This window comes from Trichechus manatus, unplaced genomic scaffold (assembly GCF_000243295.1).
Source record: "Trichechus manatus latirostris isolate Lorelei unplaced genomic scaffold, TriManLat1.0 scaffold00054, whole genome shotgun sequence".
NCBI classification, from domain to species: Eukaryota; Metazoa; Chordata; class Mammalia; order Sirenia; family Trichechidae; genus Trichechus; species Trichechus manatus.
The window spans coordinates 4,718,711-4,741,413 of NW_004443990.1; the positions used below are offsets into that span (position 1 = coordinate 4,718,711).

The 22,703-nt window shown below is 35.6% G+C and overlaps 1 protein-coding gene across 1 annotated transcript in view; it reads left to right on the plus strand.

Moving 5' to 3' along the window:
* HSF5 (heat shock transcription factor 5) overlaps positions 1-22,703 on the plus strand; it is a 51,481-nt gene that overhangs the window by 587 nt on the left and 28,191 nt on the right. The window contains 5 exon segments of the mRNA XM_023732838.1: positions 1-229; positions 4,798-5,172; positions 12,986-13,083; positions 17,325-17,846; positions 19,937-20,114. The exon segment at positions 1-229 is cut by the window's left edge and continues 119 nt beyond it. Of these exon segments, the coding sequence (XP_023588606.1) occupies positions 1-229; positions 4,798-5,172; positions 12,986-13,083; positions 17,325-17,846; positions 19,937-20,114 (1,402 nt within the window).

The window sequence follows — 22,703 nt, forward strand, 5'->3', positions numbered from 1 at the left end:
CCGCACTTCCGCCGTGACCAGCCGCAGCTGCTCGTGCACCTCAAGAGGCTCACCAGCGCCAACAAGGCCAAGCTGGCAGCCGGCCTGGAGGTGCCTTGCCGCCCGCCCAACCGCTTCCAGAGGCTCCTCATCACGTCGGCCTCCGCCTCGGCCTCTGCCTCCACCTCCCCGCTGCAGCACCAGGAGCCGTCGCCCTCGGCCCCCACGGGTCCCCGGCCCGAGCCGCATGGTGAGTCCCGGCTGCACGGTGAGTCCAGACCACCTGGGCCCGCACCCCGAGCCACCTCCCAGGGCACGGCCCTCACCCATGGCCAGGCACATGGGGTGGCATCAGAGAGCAACCGCCACTGCAAAGGTCATTTTCGCACATCCTCACCCTCAAGGTATCCGAAATACACCCAGGATCTAAAGTGCACCCTGTCCATTTTCCGCTGGGCCTCCTGAGACTTTGGGTCATATCACCTCCATCATTGTCACTAGTATCAGCCTTTTCTGCCATTATCTCCTCTGGAAGGAGTCTGTAAGCATTTAGACCCTTCCATGTCCAGTAGCAGCCAAAAGGACCTCTGCTTTAGGCTTTCTACTCTTGCTAGATCTCTCTTGAACCCCAAGAATGTACCTACTTCCAAACCTCGATAGCGGTTTACCTTCTTGAGACTCAGTCTCTTCACTGTAAACATCTAGCCCTTTGTTGAAGTAGAACACAGTTACTATACAGGGATAAGAATATGGTGATGGTCAAGGTGGAAGGAACAAAGTCACAGCCAAGAAAACTTAGAACATTCATACCAACCAGGGGTAAGTGGACAAGTTAACTTGAGGAGACGTTTGTCCCTGAAGAGACATGACACGTTCCACCTATTGACACAGCTAAGAAATCTTGGAAGAAGTGTTATGCTAATAATGTTATTTAAATCTCCAAGTAATGTAGCAAATGTAGACATTGCTTATATATCTTGTGGTCAAAAATATGTTTGCAAGATAGTGTTCCCATGTGGAGTGAATTGGCTAAACATTTCTTTCATCGTAGCTAATTAGAATTTGATGCTTATTTAAGGTGTTACAGTTAGACAAAGATGAAATGGTTTCCTTTACAGCTGTCAAGTTTTATTTTAAAAGAATTTTAGAAAGCTCATATTTACAGCCTTTGATTTTTTTCGCCATTGGCTACAGTCTTCCAGTATTGAAAAACTTTGTACAAGTCTGTATTTACTAAAAATTCAAAAGTCCTTTGTGATAGAAAAAATATTTTATCAACTTGATTTCTGATGCTCTTCCCCCTCTTCTAGGAAGGTGAGCAATATTCCCTTTCTCTGTTTAAGGAGTCTGTAAAATGAAGCAGTATACCAAGAAAACAACGGAACATAATAATGAGATTTCAATCTTTGCCTTCAACTAGGAGAGTAAATAGCAAGATTTTCAGCATGTTAACATGGATTTAACATGAACTATGGATTATTTTTTAGTTATTTTCAAATTTACAAATAACACTATGTTCAATTTAACTTAGGTTCAGGGTTATGAATGCTATAGTACTTCATTTGGAATTTAGAAGATAAGGGATGAAGCTGGGTGTCTGTGGAGTTTAGAAGATAAGTGGCTAGGTTAGAGTTCTAGTAACAAGTTGGAAAAACAGCGGTAGCATAAGAATGTTCTAAAGGAATTCTGAAGGAATATTAAGCCACTCCCATGTTATAGCCATTGATTTTGGTGGGGGAAATCAAATGGGGAAGGGCAGTGGAAACAGTAACATGTCATACTTTTGGCAGACTCTGACTTGGATATTTTTTTCCAGGTTGTATATCTGGTGGGCATAAGGAGAAAAGACTGGAAAATGTGTTCTCAGCTGGCATTGGGAAAAGTGGGATAACCACTTTAAGTAAACAGATAAACAGGCATATGTACATTAAAACCAACTCTTGATCACTTTTTTTTCTGATTTTTTTCCTCATCTATCATAAACCCAGTTATATTCTACAGTAAGTTTTAATTGAAGAAATGTAGGGGCTACCTAGGAGATGATTTTCTTCATTTATAGTTCAGTTGGTCAGCATTTTAAAGATTACTAATTATTTGTTGAAAAACATATAAATTTAATTTCTACTTCTTCAGCATAGGTAATACATCAATTCATGTATACCTAGATTACTGTAGTTTTCATCCGTTTCCTTCACTTGGTTCCATAAAAAATTGTGTTACTGGCTCAAAACCTGTTGCCGTCAAGTCGATGCTGACTCATTACTGGCTCAGGGGGAATGTAATTCTGTTGTAAGTTCAAGAGTATTGGCACAACTTTGTTTTGCTCTCATTCCATATTCTAAGTCCTCGGTTCTTTTGTTTTTTCCTCACCTAATTTTTATTCTACTTGAATCTTGCCTTGTTACATGTCTGACTACACTGCTGCTTCTTAGTCTCCATTTTATTTTCTGTGTTCTCCTTCAGTTTGTTTGAATACCTTTATCTCTTATACAATAGAATCGTGTTTTAGATCTTAATTCTCTTATATAGAGCCACTGAGCCAACTGTCCTGTTTACCTTCCAAGGGATATGCTTGATAAGATATATGAGAATTGCATCATGTTTTCCCTTTTTTTGTTTGCCCACTTTTGCTATTTTGTTTTTATTGGCAATTTATTTTAAGATACTTGTTAAAACTTTCTAAACTAAGTAACAAGTCTGAGCAGTAGTTAATCTACCTTTGGTGATGCCAAACTCTTAAGAGGCAAATTTTGGGATTCTTTTCTGGAGATTGATTAGCTCAGACTCACTTACATAGAAGGAATACAGAATCTTTAAGAACAGAAATCCATCCTGCCTTTCCAGTATTCTGGATTTTTCCTTTGCCAAATATACGTTAAAGATGTTCAGAAGACATATAGGTCATGTTCTGTAAAGTTGGTCAGAATAGAACCCTATGGGGTAACTCTTAGCAGAAGAATAAATAAGAGCTGGACATTTTAAAGAGTTCTTTATTTTAAAAAACAAACTTAAAGGAACATCGTTCTATTCCTGACAGTGTTCTTATGTTAGCAGCATCTAAAATAATTTAGATAATTGACCACCACTGAGCTTAATTATCATGATAGAAGTAGAATTTATATTTTAGTTGAGCTCTAACCCAGAATTTGAGAAATCAAGGTAGAGAATTCTTTAATTAGCTGCTTAAGTTATTGACAATCTGAAAATTCATCAGCCAACAGCTTATCCCTAAAGGGGATGGAAGGATTCGTTAGCTATTGCTCATTGTAGGCAATATGTAGTTTCAGTATGTGAGCTTCCAAGGAAAAGTCAAGTAGCAGGTAGATTTGAACACTCCAAAATACCTGTCCTGAAGAGCAAAAAAAGTTTCTTTAAATCTTAAAGGATTGTGATAATTTGAATTGTGAATTGAAAATGTGTATATATATGGAATTGCGCTAGTGAAGTAACAAAAACTATTTTTGTGCACTTTAAAGGAAAAAAGGAAAAGTAGTTTTAAGAGGTATATCGTTTAAATAGTCACCCACTCTTTTGAACTAGGATTTTTTTTTTCCTCCATTAGATTTAAAGCTCTTGATTTCTGGGGCTCTAGAGTTTGCATAGTATGTGTGTATATATGTATGTATTGTTTATTTTTTGGCATTAGTACTTTATTCTTTAAAGGAAATTAAACATAATAGAAATAGAATGAGAGATGTGGAACATGTCGAATGGGTTTACAATCTAAATATTTGGAAAAGTAGATAAATATTTTGAGTGCCATCTTTCAACATGTAGTTTAACACTTGAGTAGCAGATAGATTAGTTTTTTTCCCTCCATTTTACACATTAGTTTAATAAAATAAATTGAAAGGAATTTGTGAACTACATAATTTAATATGTAAAGCTCTCCCTAGGAATAAATTAGGCTAGCCTTAAGAATCATAGTCTGTAAAATAAATTCAGGCTGCTATATTTATATTTCCTCTTTCCTCATTGCATAATGTTGCCTTTTCTCTTTTCCTTATCTTCACTTTTTATTCCTTTCTACCTTGCTAGATAAGAGAAAGCAAATATCAGAACCTCTGGGCCTGGGGATGTGGATTTGTAACAGACTGTTCAGGCAATTCAGATGTGTGTTTGAGAACCACTGATAGCTGGGAAGGGACATTACTACAGATACGCTGAAGAAAAAAACAAAAGACCTTGGAAACTGACTGATTAAGGAATGAAGAAGAGAACTAAGTCAAAGGTTTCAAGCCCGACTTTTCTATAAAGATAATTTATAAAAAAAAAAAAAAAAAAGAAAGCAAAGATTATTTAATTTTTATGTTATAATTCTCATTTGTTCCACACTTATTTCTTTTATGTATATGGTCCAGTGCTTATTTTCATCTCTACTATTAAGGTTCCTAAATGGTTTGAAAGACTGAGTGGAATTTCTAAAACTTCTAGGGAATACCTTACATGTTGGAAATTTTGGGTCAGTCAATTGAGGTAAAAGGTAAGATGGCTGAATCATCTATAAATTAAAAGATTTTTAACATTGAATATTTGATTTAAGGCTAGATGTTAGAGTTTGGCCACTTTGCCTCTTATGGCGGGCATATTGAGAACCAAAGAATTAAAGTTTATCTGATTATTTTTTCAGCATTATTTTGCCAATAAATGTAATCTCATATTCTAGATTCTGAATTTATTTTACCAAAATTAAACTTGTGTTAAAAATGACTGACAGCTTACTGCTACATGAAGGGAAGTGCAGTTCCTGATCTTTGGTTTACTATGTCTGGTGGTACAATGTAAAATTAGTAAATGGTCTTTTCCTCTTTTATGCAGGACCAGTGGCTGTAGGACAATTTCACCGGTCATTCCGGCGAGATAGTTTGTCTCCTTACTCCTACGTATCAACTTCATCCCACAACCACAGTACTTTCCCTCTGAAAGGTTTAGATCGGACCCCGATTCCTCCTAGAACATGGCAGAACTCACTTGGAATGCACCCAGGACAAGTGGAGACATCTCCCACTTTTTCAGATAAAGGGGTTCCATTTCCTGTACTGCAGAGATTTCCAACTGAGGTTACCTATACGCTCCAGCCCAGCTCCACATCAGTACATGTTCAGCAAGGTCCTCAAACAATGGTCAGCTCCTCCCAAAAATATAGTAACTACACACCCTCAGCGCAGTACTCCCAAGCCTACTATCCAACAGGTATGTGAAATTCAGGTTAAGTGGCTTATATTAAGTTACTTTTCTATAAGTATGTTTATATTTTAAATGCACTTTAATTTCTATATTCTTAAACGCAAGTAGTAGGAATATATACCTAAAAAATGTTAGAAGTTTTCACATCAGGACATATACAAAATTTCATTGTATTCTTTAGGAGTGTGACAATTCTGTTGATGCATAAAGGTGTACATTTTTAGTGAAACTTCTGTTTCCTCAAAATGTGTCCTAGGAGCGAAATTAAGATGTAGTGCAGTGGAACCTTGCTATAACTCTGCCCTTGGTGCAGTAGGATTGTTTTATAGGTAAGATACCTCGTGATGAAGTCATTTTAGTATCTCGGTAACGAAGTTTAATAAAAACCTACACTTTCTACCTCTCAATGCTAAATTTTTTTGTTTAGTAAAACCGTGGTGGTGTGGGCTGACAGTGGAGTAGCAGAGAGAAGGAGAGCTTGACAGTGACAGCTGACCTGGAGATCATCCCAGGACATTGAGGATGTCATTGAGGATGTACTGGTAGATCCCAAGTCACTATCTAGGAATCCTTAGGTTAAGTCAGCACCTGTTTAGCTTCTTGGGGAAAAAATTTTTTTTTTTTGGTAACTTTTGACAAGATAATAGGTTTGACTGTTTCATTCAAATGTATTTCTGTTTTGCATAAAGCACCATAACAATGGTGTGTGTTTTATTATGTAGTATACTTTACACGGAGCCCTGGTGGCGCAGCAGTTAAGAGCTATGGCGAGCTACGGCTACTAACCAAAAGGTCAGCAGTTCAAATCCAGCAGCCGCTCCTTGGAAACCCTATGGAGCAGTTCTGCTCTGTCCTGTAGGGTCACTATGAGTCAGAATCGACTCGACGGCAGTTGGTTTATACTTTACACAGAGTGATGAAATGGGGCAATAGGAATCCTTGTGAAGTCTTTTAGAAAAGATGAGAGAGAGAAGAAAGGGGGCATTCCTTTGCCCTATGAATTAAGAATCTAGGAGCATTAATTTTCTGATAGGTCTGTCTGGAAGTAAGCTCTGGAGGTTTTTGCTGGACCATTTCACCCAGGAAGGACTAAACCAACAGCTAACATAAGTGGAAGGAATGTGAATTAGATCTGAGAATGAAATAATTTGTTGCCTTGAGAAGTTGTAAATCTGGTGACTATTATGTTTATAATCGGACTCACTATTTTCTAGGGGTAACATCCAACTATGTTTTTTTTACTGTTGGATCATTGCATTCTACCTAAATACAGCAGTAAAACTGACTGCTTTATTTTTCTAAAATGTTTAAATTTAATAGTAAAATAATAACATTATTAATAATATATGTTAATAATAGTATTTTATTATTTATTATGTAGTTTAAACTACATTGGGTTTTATAGGTTTTTAGACCTGCTGCTCTTTTGGTGAATGGAGTTAAGAAGGTAAAAGGGAAGGGAATTATATGAAGTAAGAATGATTTAGCATTTTTTACCATTTTGCCTCTTAGAAAAATAAAAAAAAAATTTTTTTTAACCATCTCATGTAGAAAAAAACTGAGGCCCAGAATTTTTTCAGGTCTTCAGCTACTTAGAAGAGCAAAAATATTTTGCTCTCTTTAAAAATAAAATATGACTAATTTCATGTTTATAAATACATGTATAAATATATGTTATGTTTAGCAACAAATTGGGTTATATTTTTATTACTGGGGAGTTTAATTCAATTTTTAATAAACACATTAGGCATTGCTATCTAAATTATAATTTTGGCTGCATTGTATGTATGCATAGAATGTATAGAGAGTGTCTGTCTTTCTTGTACTTGCTTTACATTCTGTATTCCATCAACTGGATAATTCTTCTACCTCCCTCCTTTTGCCAGTAAATGTTTCTCTTTCCTTTTCTAACTCCCATTTTAATCTGCCTCTTCAAACTACTGAAGACTGAAAACTTCTGGGGAGTTGAAATTTGGGAGGACTATAGCAGGGAGATGGAGAAGTGTGTTCTGGTCTTCCGATTTGGAGGCATTTTCCTCTGGAAATACCAGATATGATGGTTAGGTTCTGTATTACTGTTAGTCCTGTACTGAAGGTATAGATGTGTATAGTCTGGCCTAGGAGCAAAACCAGCCTGTGTGATGTTTTTATGGGAAAATGTATCCCAAGTTCCAAACAATCCTCTTAGAAACACCTGGTTGTTAATTTTATGGGAAGCACTTATATATATTATTTACCAAAAACCACTACAAATAATATTATTCATTATAAAAATATTAACTGTTTGTTAAATTATTATAATTTAGGTTATATTATTTAAATATATTTTATGTTAACTTGGATGATGTGAATTTGTAAACTGAAAATTTGTTCCAAGAGTTCAAGGTAAGGACTAGGAAGGAGACATCAAAAAGAACAAGTAAGTGCCGCTGATGTTTTGATAGTGTGCAAGCACACAAAATAGAATCTTGTATTACCTGATTTTTTTGTTTTGTCTGTCTTCTTTAATAGGAATATGACTGTAAAGTTTCTGAGATTATAAGAATGAGAAACTTCATGACTTCATGATGACCTCTAATACCTAGGGTAGTTCTATGATAGGCAAAACTGCTTTGAACATTCTAAAGTACTATGTAAATGGAAAGGTGTGTTGTTAAATATAAAAGACCTGCAGTGGAAAAGGCAGTGTCATAAAAGTGCCGAACAAGTACTTAATTCCTCCAAATTATAGGTGAAGGAGACAAAAAGTAGTGAGCGATTTAACCGGTATTCAGTGAGTGCTTATTTATGAAGAGCACGACAAGTAACTTTCTCAAAGATAAATAGAATATCATTCCCAGAGGCACGATAATAATCACTCCCAGATCCAGCTCTGTAAATCATAAATGAAGTGATAAATTTTAGAATCATGGTTATACTTGAGCCCTTTCAAAATGAACTATGTGACTTGAAGTTTGAATCAAATTTTAACAAAAAACACCACCTAACTTCATTAAAAAATTAGTTGTGTTAAAAATGAACTTGGATCTGGTCTTCAAATAGTATAACCAGTAAATTTTGAATTTTGTGATATTTCATAAATTAGTTTTTCTAGTAAATCCAAACACTGAGACTAAAAAATTGTCCTCAGACTTACTCATAAAATAACTCAGAATCATTTCTGTATTTGTTGTTCCTCCATTGAAGCAGGTGTTTTTCTTGCCAAGCTCGTTTACATTTTTTCCATTCTTATCACTCCTTCAAAGACAGTGTTGTGGAGTCAGTATTAGTTGACTTTTTTTTTTTTAAATTTTTTTATTGTACTTTAGATGAAGGTTTACAGAACCAATAGTTTCTCATTAAACAGTACACATGTTGTTTTATGACAATGGTTAACAACCCCACAACATGTCAACACTGTCCCTTCTCAACCTTGGGTTCCCTATTACCCGCTTTCCTGTCCCCTCCTGCCTTCTGGTCCTTGTCCCTGGGCTGTTGTGCCCCATTAGTCTCATTCTGTTTTATGGGGCTGTCTGATCTTTGGCTGAATGTTGAACCTCCGGAGTGACTTCATTACTGAGCTAAAAGGGTATCTGGGGGCCGTACTCTCAGGGTTTCTCCAGTATCTTACTGGTCTTTTTTGTGAGTTAGAATTTTGTTCTACATTTTTCTCCTGCTTTGTCCAGGACCCTGTGTTGTGATCTAGGTCAGAGGAGTAGTTGACTCTTTTTATTCTTGCCCTATCTGACATTCAGTTTTTCCTATGATATTTTCATAGTGTGCTACCATAGTTGAATTTTTCTCTTTTATTGAAAAACTTCATTTAGATCTTTTTATTTTGCTGATTTTCTACTGTATATTTGAACATACATAATAACATTCACACATTTATATTTATATAGAGATATTGAGAAATTCTTTTCCTTCGACTAACGACGGCACCTAACAACAATATCCCCCTACACCTAGCACAGTGCTTGACTATAATGGGCCCTTAGTAAGTAATTTATTGAATGGAATCAACTAATTCTAGTCCCTTCAGTGGATTATTTCACATCACTGAGCCTCAATTTCCCTTTCTATACAGTGGGGATGATAGTTTCAGTCAGGGATTAAATGAATTAGTGTATGTAAGTAGTCCTTGTAAAATTTAAAGCACTATTTGCATGTGAAGGATAAAATATTTGAAAAGCTGTTTTTCAAATCAGCCTAAATATTAACACTGTAATGGCTAATAATTTATAAGAAGATATACTTTCCCCCACAGTACACATGTGTTTTTATTTTTCTATTGAAAAATATCCTATTATTACTTGGAGCCCTGGTTGTGCAATGGTTAAAGTGCTCAGCTGCTAACTGAAAGGTTGGTGGTTCAAACCCATCAGCTGCTCTGCAGGAGAAAGATGTTGCAGTCTGCTTCTGTAAAGATTACAGCCTTGGAAACTCTGTGGGGCAGTTCTACTCTGTCCTATACGGTTGCTGTGAATTGGTATCGACTCCACAGCAGTGGGTTTGGTTTTTTTTATTATGATTATTTAACATTTTTCTAAATTGACCATTGGGCAAAAAGAGTTGCTTATCATTGTTTTCAAGTACATTTAAATTCTAGAGGTTTGCTCTTTAGGCTTCTAGCTTTACATAATGGACATAAACCAAGATAGCATCTGGAGTTATAAGAGCTCTTTGGTGCTATTGCTCTTGTGCTCAGGTACCTTATACTTCCCATTTCTCTGAAAAAGTTTTGATTTTTGTTGTTATGGACAAGAGGGACTTGGAAATAGATACAACAGGAAGTTTTCTTTACCTGTCAGAAGAAACTAATCAGAAGTACAGTTATGCTTACCTCACCATCAATGAGGGGATGTTGGGGTTCTAGTTGCTATAGTAACTTACCTTGAAATTAAAATTACTATTATGATGTTTATCCTTTTGGGGCCATTTATATTATTGGACATTTTCTCACTGTTGGCACTGCACTATTCTGGAATACATTCAAATCTAAAACATTCTAATTACCACCATAGGATAAAGTATGTGAACCTATTTGCCTAACCTATAGTGGGAGTGACAGTTTTTACATTTAAACTTGATTTTTAAGTAATGCCTGGCTTTTTTTTCTTACTAGAATTATTTTTTAAAGGAGATGTCATCAACCCTTGTGTTTATATCTGAAATAGAATTCTGCCAATTATTTCCAGTTTTTCCTTCTGCATGCAGTTTCATACCTTAAGTGGGCACTGCCTTCTGGGGGACATGGAAAGATCTTTCTGCAGTTAAATGTGCCCTAGAATATAGTGATAAACTCAATTTTCTTTACATGTTCGTGCTTTCACAATGCTTTCATAACACACATTAGTATATTTGTCATATACTGAGAACATAGTTATGTTTCTATAGCTAGGTTTTCATATTCAGTAAATTTACTGTGCTTTTTTGTAAAGTTGCTTTGTTCTATTTTGTTGACTATGCAAAAGTAGGACTGCAGTGGTAAGAAAATTGCTACTCAGGAATCTTTCAGGATTATAATCTATTCAAGTCCCGCTTTTCTTCATACAGGCACTTCCTACTTTTCATTTGTTACTGGATGCTTTAAAGGACATTCACTATTTTGCATTTCCCTAGCTACCAAATCAGCCCTCAGCTATTAACATATCCCATAATATATTTCCTAGTTTAATAATTTCTCAAGAAATTTCATTTTAAAATACATTTAACAACTATTCAAAATATGTGACCGACGACATCGGAACATAGCAATAACAAAAATAAAGCTAACACCTTTTATTGATTTATTTATAATGAAACACTGCTTTTATGGTACTCTTATGGGATGAAAACCTACAGCTCCTGACTGAGTCTTTTCCTGCCACCAGAGGGCTAGGTTTGACTGAGCCAAGTCTGTGGTTTCCTTAGCTATTAATACAAAAATCAGTTGCCATCGAGTCGATTCCTACTCATGGTAACCTGATGTAAGTCAGAGTAGAAGTGTGCTCCATAGGGTTTTTAATGTATAGCTCTAGAAAAAAGCCTCCGTTTTTTCCAGATTTTTAACAAACCCTGCAGACCTCTCTGCAGTGTTTTGCTTTTTGGATTCAGCTTATTTCCCAGGATATTTATGCCTTCAAATATCCTAAGAAATCAAATTCAAATCCAAAATATTTTAATTTTTTATTCGAATTACCTTCAAAGGATAATGTATAAAAACCTGTTTGTCTAACTTATAGTGGAAGTGACAACAACTTGAATTTGTGGCAGTCTTAGTAATATCTGACTATTTAAAACTATTGGAATTGTTAAAAATGATGTCATTCAGAAAACATCAACCCTTATGTTTATATCTGACTAAAATTCTGTCCATTATTACAATTTTTCTTTTTATGTGTAAAATTTAATACCTTAGACTGCATACAATATAATGAGAAAATATTTATTTCTAATATATCTTTATGAACCTTTGACATTTTAAAAATCAACAGTGAATGATGCAAAAATAGGGAAACATTTCAATGAATGTTTCTAATCCTTAGACTAATTTACTTCAAAGATTAAGTAATATATGATTTAGTAATTTTACTAGTACAGTCAAAGTAAGAAAAATGTGAATATAAAGAGGGAAGGTTGCCATCATCTAGTAAAGACACCCTTAAAGATATTCAGCAAGTAGAGTTCTAGTAAAATAAAAATGTTACATTTCAAGAAGAAGGAAAAGCTTAGGGAAATACTGTGGTAAAAAGCATGTGCTTTGGAGTTTGATTACCCAAACTTATTATCATCTTTATGACCTTCAGCAAATTACTTAACATTTCTGAGTTTTAGTTTTCTTATTTTGTAAAGCATGTTAATACCTCATAAAATTGTTGTTTGGATTAAATGAGATGATATATGTAAAGCACCTACTACTGTGCCTGGGACATGGCACAGTAAATATTATCCTCTGTTTAATCCAAAGGTGTGATGTTATTATTGATTCTCATTTGTTCAGAAGAGTCTCTCTCTGGAAAGAGGAGACGCAACATATTATTAAGACTGCATCTGTAAGTATAACTATTCCAGACAAAGGGTTTAATGTTTTCATGGTGTCATAACTATAAAGAGAATGTTTGGAAAATATATTTCTTTATAGCAGCTAACATTTATTGATTGCTTACTGTATACCAGTACTATTCTAAGTGCTTTTGCACATTAACTCACTTATTCCTCACAACAGCTATGTTATTATCACAATTTTAATGGGTTGTGGAAACTGAGGAACAAAGATTATGTAACTTTGCTCAAGTTTACGCAGCTATTAAATGGTGGAGCTGGGCTCCAAAACCAGGCAGTCTGGCTGTAGAATCCACATTCTTAGTCACTTATCTAAATGGCTAAAACATTTTTTTTGCATGTATTTCCACAGATGCATTGTTTTCTAAAATTAATGTGTAGGAACATTTAGAGAGTATTTTATACTGGCTTTACCCTTAAAAGCATAGCCCCTCCAAATGGTTGTTATTGTTAACATGATTGAAACAATTATTTTGGAATTTCAAATAGTTTCTGATAGAATAAACACTTTCAATAAGAATAAATGTCTGATTAGAAAGGTAACAAAATGTTAGGTGCTAAAGAAATCATTGATAAAAGTAGATATAACCCTTTTAAAATTACTTTTTTACCTTTTTGTTTTCAAATATAATTAAAAAACACAGTCTATAACAAATAACATAATAAATGTAATTTTGTTAGGCCCACAAAGCCAAGCTTTCGGAATTTTTCTTTCCAGGTTGAAAGAGAAGAGCTCCTTGAACACTGTAGAGGTTTATTTTGGTTGATGACTTTTCTGTGTTTGAATTTGTTCCAGCTGTGCTACAGTGCTGCTCTCCTTCTACCCACATGGATGCTCTAAGTAGTTGTGTCGCTCCCACTGCCTCTTCCTATGCACACTGCAACTACTTCCAGGTAAGAGTCTTGGAACAATGGGCACATTCTGTGCTTCATGTGCAGTTACTGACCTTGCAGAATTTCAAAGTGGAAATTTTATGTTAATGACTAGTTAGAGGAAAGCTGTAGATTATGGGCTCAGTTTTCTCATTTCTAAAGAAAAAGAGTTGATACAGATGATCTCTGAGGGTTCATCTAGGCCTGCACTATCCAGTACAGTAGCCATTAACCACATGTGGTTATTTAAGTTTAAATTAGTTAAGATTGAAATTTAATTCCTCAGTCATACTAGCCACATTTCAAGTGCTCAATAGTCTCATGTGACTAGTGGCTGCCAAATTGTACAGCACAGGTAAAGGACATTTCCATCATTGCCAAAAGTTATGTTGAATGGTGCTGTTATAGGCTCTTCCATGGTAAAATGAATACCAGATAAACTTTAAAAGTCACCGAATGAGAGAGTCTTCCAAGTTGGTACAGATAATTAGACTTTTTTTTAAAAAGGAGAAAGGAAAGATGATGTAAAAAATGAGAAATGTAAATAGTGGTCCCCTTCAGTCTTAGCCCTCAAGTTGTAAACACTACTCTAAATATCTTCTCATAATTTGTTAGGAAACAGTTGCTTTGATTTAGATGTTAAAATCCCATCCTTTGTATTTTCATACTATAATTGCTTAAAGATTGAAGTTATGCGTTTGTTCTGGATATCGTTTAGCTGAGATAGCTTCAGTTCTTAAGAGAATTATTTTACTAGTGGCATTAGGGTACTCAAAAGAACATTCCTTTCTTTGGAGAAAATCAACATGGGAAGTTGTCTTAGTCTGGCTCCTCTAGAGGAGCAAAACCAGTTAAGCATATATATAAATACACAGGTGGTTCCTGACTTGCAACCTATTTGAGTTACAACAAACTGTACTTAACGATTGTCCAGGTTTTTTTTTCTTTGTATAACTTACTGTTAGTAATATGTACTACACACAGTGTTGCAGTGCGTAATTTGCTGATGTTATTTTTATACCAACCCTTAAAGACAAATAAAGATCGAATTTATAAAGATACTGATAATAAAAGTCAATAATAATGAAAATTTTTTAAAAAATTAAGTATTTGACTTACATCAGAATCAACTTACAACAGAGTCATCGGAATGGAACCCCGTCGTAAGTTGGGGACTACCTCTATGTAGAGAGATTTACTTCAAGGAGACAGTTCATGCAATTGTGAAGAAATGGTTCACTCAATTGTGGTGGCTGGCAAGTCTCAAGTCTGTGGGTCAGGCAGCAGGCTGAAGACCGCTGCTCGCTCACGTTGTTGCACGGGCTGGCGAATCCAAAATCTGCAGGTCAGACAGCAGGCTGAAGACTTCTGCAGGCTTATGTACCAAAGACCAGAAGTCAGGCAATAAGAAGAGTGCAGGATCAAGAGAGGGAGAGGGAGTTGCTAGAAAATCCATTTATATACTGGAGGCAGGCCACACCCCCAAGGAAACTCCCCTTTCAACTAATTGACTGCTTACATCAGTTCACAAAATGGAAGGTGGTTACATAGTGTCTGCCAAATCACTGAGAATTATAGTCTAGCCAAGTTGACACATAGCATTAAACCATCACAGAAGTCAAATTATAATCAGGCTGTTGTTTGAAGAGCGTAGACTCAGATCAAGGGATTTGGTTGGACTTTTTTTTTTTTTTTTTTATTGTGCTGTAGGTGAAAGTTTACCTTTAGTTTCTCATTAAAAATTTTATACACAAATTGTTTTCTGACATTGGTTACAATTCCTGCAATGTGTCAGCACTCTCACACTTTTGCTTTACATCCAGGTTCCTTATGTCCATTTGTCCAGTTTTCCTGTCCCTTCCTGTCTTCTTGTTTTTGTTTTTGGGCAGGTGTTGCCCATCTGGTCTCGTATACTTGATTAAACTAAGAAGCGTGTTCCTCACATGTGTTATTATTTGTTTTATAAGGCCATCTAATCTTTGGCTGAAAGGCGGACTTCGGGAGTGGCTTCATTTCTGAGTTAGCAGGGTGTCCAGGGCCCATAACTGAACATTTTCAATAGCAGATATCAAGTGTAATAGTCTAGTCTGTTTATCATCACTGTAGGGACATACCTATCCTTACAGATTAGTTCCTCTTGTTTGTGGATCCAGATCAGGGCCAGATTAAGGCATGTGAGGGTCCTAAACACTGGTAATCCGTGGTACACCCTCCTCTGCTTACACATTCAAACAGGATATGTGACTTATATATATATATATACATACATGTATGTATAAATATATATGGTGTGTGTATGTGTCTTAGCTATCCATGATGTAACTTCTTTTTAAATGCAACTATAGTATTAGCAATTGAATGCAAAAGGGGCGTATGCCATTTTAGCGGAATGAGATGAACTGGATTATAAAATTTTTAGTGGGTAATATAGCGAGAGTTAGATTCGATAGCCCATCCCCACCTCTTGTTTATTAGAAAGAAATAGTACACTCCCAAGAGACCTGCCGAGGTAAGGCATTTCAATAACATGGGAGGAGACCATAGGAAACAGGTGTAAACCAAGGTGTTAAAGTGGTAGGGATCTCATAGCTTAAACAATCTTGCATGTGGGTGTCCTTGTGACACTGCATGAACTTTATTTCTAGCTGGTACATTCTCATAGTATCAGTTTCATTTAGTGTCCTACCAGTTCCCTTCCACTATGGTGCTCATTTTTCCTTGTGTCCTGTCTGCTTGGCATCTATGGGTCTTTGCTTTGGGAAACTGGTGCCCCTTTTTTGTTGATGCCCTAAGCATGTGCTTACCTTACTTATTGGGTAATCTGTCCCTGATCCAGATACTCTCTCCCCTAGTTCATACTGGAAATGCTCTGACAGTGTTTATGTCTTGATTATATTTATGTTTTAAATAATTTCTTTTACATTTTTAAAGACCTTTCCTTACCACAAAGGCAATGCATGTTCATTATAGGAAAATACAAGTAAGCAGACATAAAACTAAAGAATGGAAAAAAAGGAAGATATTTCAAGTGCCATCCTGGAAATAAATGAAATTAACTTAGTTGGACCGTAGGTACTGGGGAGAGTGTACACAAGTAGTTAGTATATTGTAATGGTGAACAGCAGTCAGACAAACCTGGATTGGAAACCTGACTCTACCAATTACTTTCATTGTGACTTTGGGTATATTATGAAACTTCTCTGAACCTCAGTTTCATTGTTTGGAAATGGACGTCATTGTATTTCATGAGGCTCTTGTGAGGGTTAAATGAAATAATGTACATAGCACTTTGCATGTGCTTGGCACATAGTATAACTCAGTAAATGATGTCTATTGACCTTGGTAGCTTGATGTTTATACCATTTGAATTTACATTATTTGGCATTAGTGGCCTTCTGGATGTCATTGACACAATCTTTGTAAAGCATTTGGTAACATCGACATGTTCTATTTAATCAAAACTGTTCCGTACTTCATGTGTATAATCTGAGATAATCAACAAACATTTTTTGAATGCCTACTCTGTGCAAAGCTCTGCATTTGGCAACAGCAACTCATTACATGTTTTATTTAATCATTACTCTTCTGTATTTTATATCTACAGCTTAAGATCATTAACAAACAAGCATTTATTGAATGCCTACGCTGTGCAAAGCACTATGTATGTATTAGAGAATATATCTTAAAAAGATATAAATCTAAAAGTAACAGCTATTTTTAATCTTTCATTTTATTATTAAAAATAAATCTCAGAAATCAAAGGACATTCGATATTCCATCCGTTTTTTCCCAGATCATTTGGAACAGAATATCAATACCTCCCCCTGAATCTGTAGAAGCATTGGTGGACTTGTGAGCATCCTGTGTTTGAAATTTCCTTACTAATGCCTGCATTCCTAAAACAGTGTATGATAGATACAAGTAATGTTTTTTGCCTGTTAACCTTTATGGAAGAATTTGGTGTATAGACATTCTTACCAGCAAATAGGTATTTGGATACTACAGCTTTGTGACTTTATATACTCTTTAACTCTAAGAAGTATTGGTCCATTCCAGTATTAAACTTAGCATAGTGGTTGACATATAATAAATGCTAAGTAAATGTTAATGAAAAATAGATTGGTGTTCAATTTTTCTTAGTGAGCTTTAGTTTAAGTTTAATCTATTTATGTTTAGCATTCATCGACCTAAATGTTGTTACTTTCCTCCTTAATCTCATATTTGATTTTCTATCCAAACAGTCCTATTTTCTTTTTTCCCAGAATCCTCCAATGCAGTCCTCCTATCCAGTTGAATTTCTGCCTTCTAATTGGCCTTGCAGTGCTACTGATGAAAATAAAAAGACAGAAGTAAACCTAGAGGCTGTCTTTCAGATAGTAGATGAGTTGCATTCCTCCCCTAAATTGGAGATGGTAAAGGTGGAGCCTGTTGAGAATCAGTGCCCAACATCTCAGTCTAACAGAGGCCAGCATATCTTAGCTAATTCAAACAACAGCAATCCATCTTCTACAAGTCAGGCTAGCCAGCTGGAGCCACTTACTCCTGTAGGTTCAGATATTACATCTTTTGTGGTCGGAACAGAACAAGCAATTACCTGCTCTCTGCCACAGTCACCTGAGTACATCTATACCATCCACACAGCTCAGCCTGTTGAAAATACCGCAATGCAGGAATCTGCAGCCATCCAACAAGCTCATGTCAAACTGAAGGATCAGCTAAGTCATAATCCATCTCCATCTTCGGTAGTATTTGTACAAGATGGGCTACCATTCAGCACACACCAGGTAAGGGGGCAAAAAAACAAACAAATAAAGCTAAAAGTACCTAATGCTTCTTGCTAAAGCCTATTCTAGTGGAGAGTTCATCCAGATTTGTTTAGGTTTATTACCAGCTCAGTGTGCTTTCCAGAAGAATCATATCCCAGTGGTTCTGCACAAAAGATTTAGAAATGTTACCTTAATCCCCAGGGATCTCCTCTCTGTTATGGTCTGGAGTCAACCTCGAGAGAGTCAGTCTGATTGACCATTGTAGTATAAAATTTATTTTCATGTTAAAAGCATCCTTTGAGTTCTGGTGTTTATCTTAGTTTGGATGAACTAGGTATTCCTGGATGATATAATCCTACTACCCAGAAGGGGTAGTTTATTTGACAGATAATATCAGGACCTTTCTAGCCATTTGTGGCATGAAGGTAAGGAGATGTTTGGAGGGTTTTTCGTACTTTCTTACAGCATCATTGAACTCTAATATAACTTGTGAGCATCCTGTGTTTGAAATTTCCTCACCAATATCTGCATTCCTAAAACACAACACTGATGGTAGTCTGAGGAGAAGGTAGAGGCTAATTCCTTTATTGCTGCTGGTTTGTGACCAGAAAATTATTGTTTTTCCTAAATTTTATTTTGTTGTTATTGTTGACAATATACACAGCAAAACATACACCAATTTAACAGTTTCTACATGTACAATTCAATGACATTAATTACATTCTTCAAGTTATGCAACCATTCTCACCCTCCTTTTCTGAGTTGTTCCTCCCTCATTAACATAAATTCATTGCCCCCGAAGGTTCCTATCTGTTCTTTTGAGTTGCTGTTGTCAATTTGATCCCATATAGATAGTTCTTAAAAGAACATAATGCTCAAGGCAGACCTTTTCTACTAGTTAAACTAAACTATTATTCAGTTGAAAATTAACCAGTTTTGATTCATCAAAAGTACATCCAAATTAAAACCATTTTTTGTGAATTCATCTAATAAGTATTTTTTCCTACTTTTAATTTTTTTTTTGCTCTTAGCCTGATTTTTTTTTTTTTCTTTTTTTCGTTTTTGTTAACAGGACTGAAAATCTCTTCTGTGTTTGAGATTTCCAACATAACTTTTGGCAGACTTTTTAGCTTTAATTTTAGATTCAGTGTTTCAGGGCTTCTATTTTCTCATTGTACTTTTTGAGCCTTAGTATTAAGACCCAGTATATTCTGTGTTAAGGTAATGTTGTAAATTCAGTAGGTCACAGATAGTCCCATTATGTTTCAAATATGCTTGTGGAAAGAACCCCAAATTTGTCTTTGTTCCTTCATAGTCAAGACACCCAGAAGTATTAGATTTCATACTTTAAAATTGCATTTCCACACATTGTTTTTTCTTCCATGTATATTTTTTAATACCACAGCTCTTGAAAGCTGTTTTTTAACTTTTAGCTTCATTTTGTTATGCAGTTTTATTTTAAAATAAATTCATAAAGAAATAGAGTATTTTAGAAGTTGGCCACCTTGACATAGGGATTTGACATTCCAAAGAAAACTTTAAGAGCCTTAAGAAAGAAACTCAGGTATCCTAAGCAGGGCAGATCCAGATTCCATAGGGGCTGAAACACATACAATTTTGAGGTCGTCTTTAAGACAAAGAGTACAAAACTGGTAGAATAAAGTGCCCATGCCCAACTGACACCATCCAACAGGTATATGTATAGCCATTCCAATACCACTGACAGGAGGGGAAGTCTGATAGAGGGATGTCAGAGTGGAAGCAGACAGGGTCTTAACCAATCATGGCCAAAATATCTTCTGTAAATTTTGCAAAAACCAAACAACAAAAAGCCCGCTAGCTTCAAGGTAAATCTTCCTCTGATTGTAAGAAAATGTTTTAGACCCATATACATTTGAATTGTTTGTGTATGGGAAAATGTATATCTTACTACCAGATATTCAGGTAACTCAGCAAAATCAAAGAGTATCATTCATGAGGATGAGAAGCCTTAACAAGCATGTTGTTGGACAATGTTTCTATAGTAGAACTTCTCTGATGAAATATCTTAACTTTCAGTAGATTATTTTGGGGAAATCTCAGAATAATGAGTGGGTTTAATATTTTAGGTGGATGCCAGTATAAAATGCCAGACCAATCCACCTGAGAATATCTTGCCTTCAGAACAGATGGGATTCCTTATTTCAGAAATGGGGTCTGCTAGCAAGCCTAGTAAAGACACAGGTTTATCCACACCAGCCAGATACAGAGAGCGAAGAAGCAACTCACAGCAAGGAAAGTCCCCTGGTAAGGATTATTGTACTATAGAATGCTAGAAGTAGTACCAGTGTGTAGAATTAATGCATGAATGACAGTTTATCCAGGTCTTCATTTATTATTCATAATTGTATTATATCTGTCACATTGCTGTTTTATTTAACTGTAATTTTAAGTCTATACTTCTTAATTATCCTTTTAAAGTAGGTTATGTTTTTTTTTAGTGTTGCGTGTACAATTTGAGCTTTCAAAAATAACAGACTAAGAAAAAGCAAAGGAATTGGGGTTATTTAACTTGGAGAAGGGAAGGATAAAGGGTAATTTAATAACTGTCTTCAGATGCCAGAGACTTTGTAATTGTAGATGTACTTTGTTCTCTTACCAACATACTGTAGCACAAGAGGGAATAAGCCTAAATTGTGGCAGGAGAAAATTAGGAGAGACATTAAAGATATTATCCTGAGTACATTATAAAGACAATGTAAAGTATGACTCTATATCAATGGAATTATTTTCTTATGGTTTGTAGGAGCCCAGAAGAAGTGATTGTTTTAGGCACATATGGTTGGTTCCATTCTTTCTAGGGAAATTGGACAAAATAATATTTTTTTGAAGAATTAGTGATATTTAATAAAACATGTTTCTTATATGATCCAAAAATAAGTCATCAGAGTCTTCAGTGGACAACTTTAATATCCTCAAGTTATATGCATGTCAGATGCATGCAATGTGGGCAGAATTAATCAGGTCAAACAACCATTTTTTCAAAAATAGTATTGTGTTTTTGGTGAAAGTTTACACAGCAAGTTAGATTCCTATTTGACACTTTCCATTCAAATTGTTCAGTGACATTAGTTACATTTTTCATAATGTGTCAGCATTCTCTTTAGTTGTGTTCTGGTTATTCCAGTTCCAGTACTCTAGTCTCCCTGCCCCCTTATTATCTCATCTTTGCTTTAAAGTTAATGTTGACCTACCTTTTGGTTTCATACAGATGATTTTTAAGTAGAGCATAGATCTTGTGGGTAATATTCTTTATTGTGTGTGCCACTCTGTTATTTCATTAAAAGGGATAGATTCAGTTCAAGGTTTAGAGTGCCTCAGGGTAATAGTCTCAGGGAGTCCTTTGGTCTGTACTGGTCCAGTTAGTCTGGCTTTTTTTTTTCTTTTTTAAGAATTTGATTTTTGTTCTATATTTTTTTCTCCCATTCTATCTGGGGTCATCTATTGTGACCCTGCAAACAATTATCTTAACCTATAAAAAATTGAAATATGTTGAGACTTTCTGTGAGAATTTCTCCCCAAAAAGTAAACTAATAGTGATATGATCAAGATTTTGCTTAGACTCATAGTATTCTTTCTGCCAACACTTTTTAGACTAAAAACTGTCTTGATCACTCATCTCATTCACTAGGCTTGCACAGTCACTTATTGTTGATTATGTGATCCAACCCATAATCAAAGATGAAGATTTCTCACCGCTGAAGATGTTTAAAACAATGACATAGTTTGAAGGCAGTTTTAGACGAGAGAAGGTCAGGAACTGATATTTACTGTGTACCTATTTTTATGCCATACAACAAACTTTTGACGAAAGTGATAATGTCATCATTTTAAAGATCAGGAAACAAGCTTGGAGAGGATAAGAAGCATGTTCAAGGTCACACATTAATGTAGCTAAGATTCTGCTCTAGGTTGTTTGAGCACCTGTGCTTTCCTTTTAATGTTTAATTTCACAAATAATAGACAAATACATTCTTCTTGTAAGAAGAACAAATAAGGCCAGAATTTCCTTGGACCACTACCTCTCTGTACTATTCCCCTTACTTCTTGCCTGAAGATAACAACATGTTCTCTCTACATCATGATTTTAGCAATGGCAGAATCATTGGAATAATTATATAGCCTTTTAAGATAACTCTTTGGGGGGCAAGGTTTCTATTATATAAGTTTGCATACATTTGTTAAATGATTTTTAACAAAATCATTATTTTGTGATTAAATCAGGACATACTAGACAATTAAACTAATATAACAAGAGAAGCTATAAAGAAATTTAAAGGATATATACCTCAGATTATGATATAACTACAGTACATTCAAGGATACAGAGAGAAATAAAATGATTTCTTGAGTGTATGCAAAGGGAGAGAGGATTGGGGCTCAGAACCTCTTCGTTGGTATGGGATGGAGGTGAGGCAGAGGGTGGAAAGGTCATATACAGTGCAGTGAACATGTCCACACACCCCTACCTTCCTACCCCAAAGTGTTGGAAACTAGAAATTGGAACTTTTTCTTTAAAGAAATTGAAAGGAAGAGATTTGGGACTTAGAAACACCTGATTTAGCAACGGGGAAACTAACTAAAAGTCCAGCCCTTTTCTGTCCTGTGTACAGAACACTGGCAGCCAGATGACTACAGAAGGTCAAAGATTTCTCCTTTGGAGAACTAAAGGGCCCCAGAGATTGGGATTTCTCCGAACAAAATGGGTGGTGCACAACGGATTGATCAACATAAAGCTAAGCCCACCAATTGGCAAGTCTTGTCCATGTTACAGAGCTTCCAGTCAGTTTTGTAATGCCTCATTCTTAAATTTGGAAGAACAGCCAGTGAACAAAC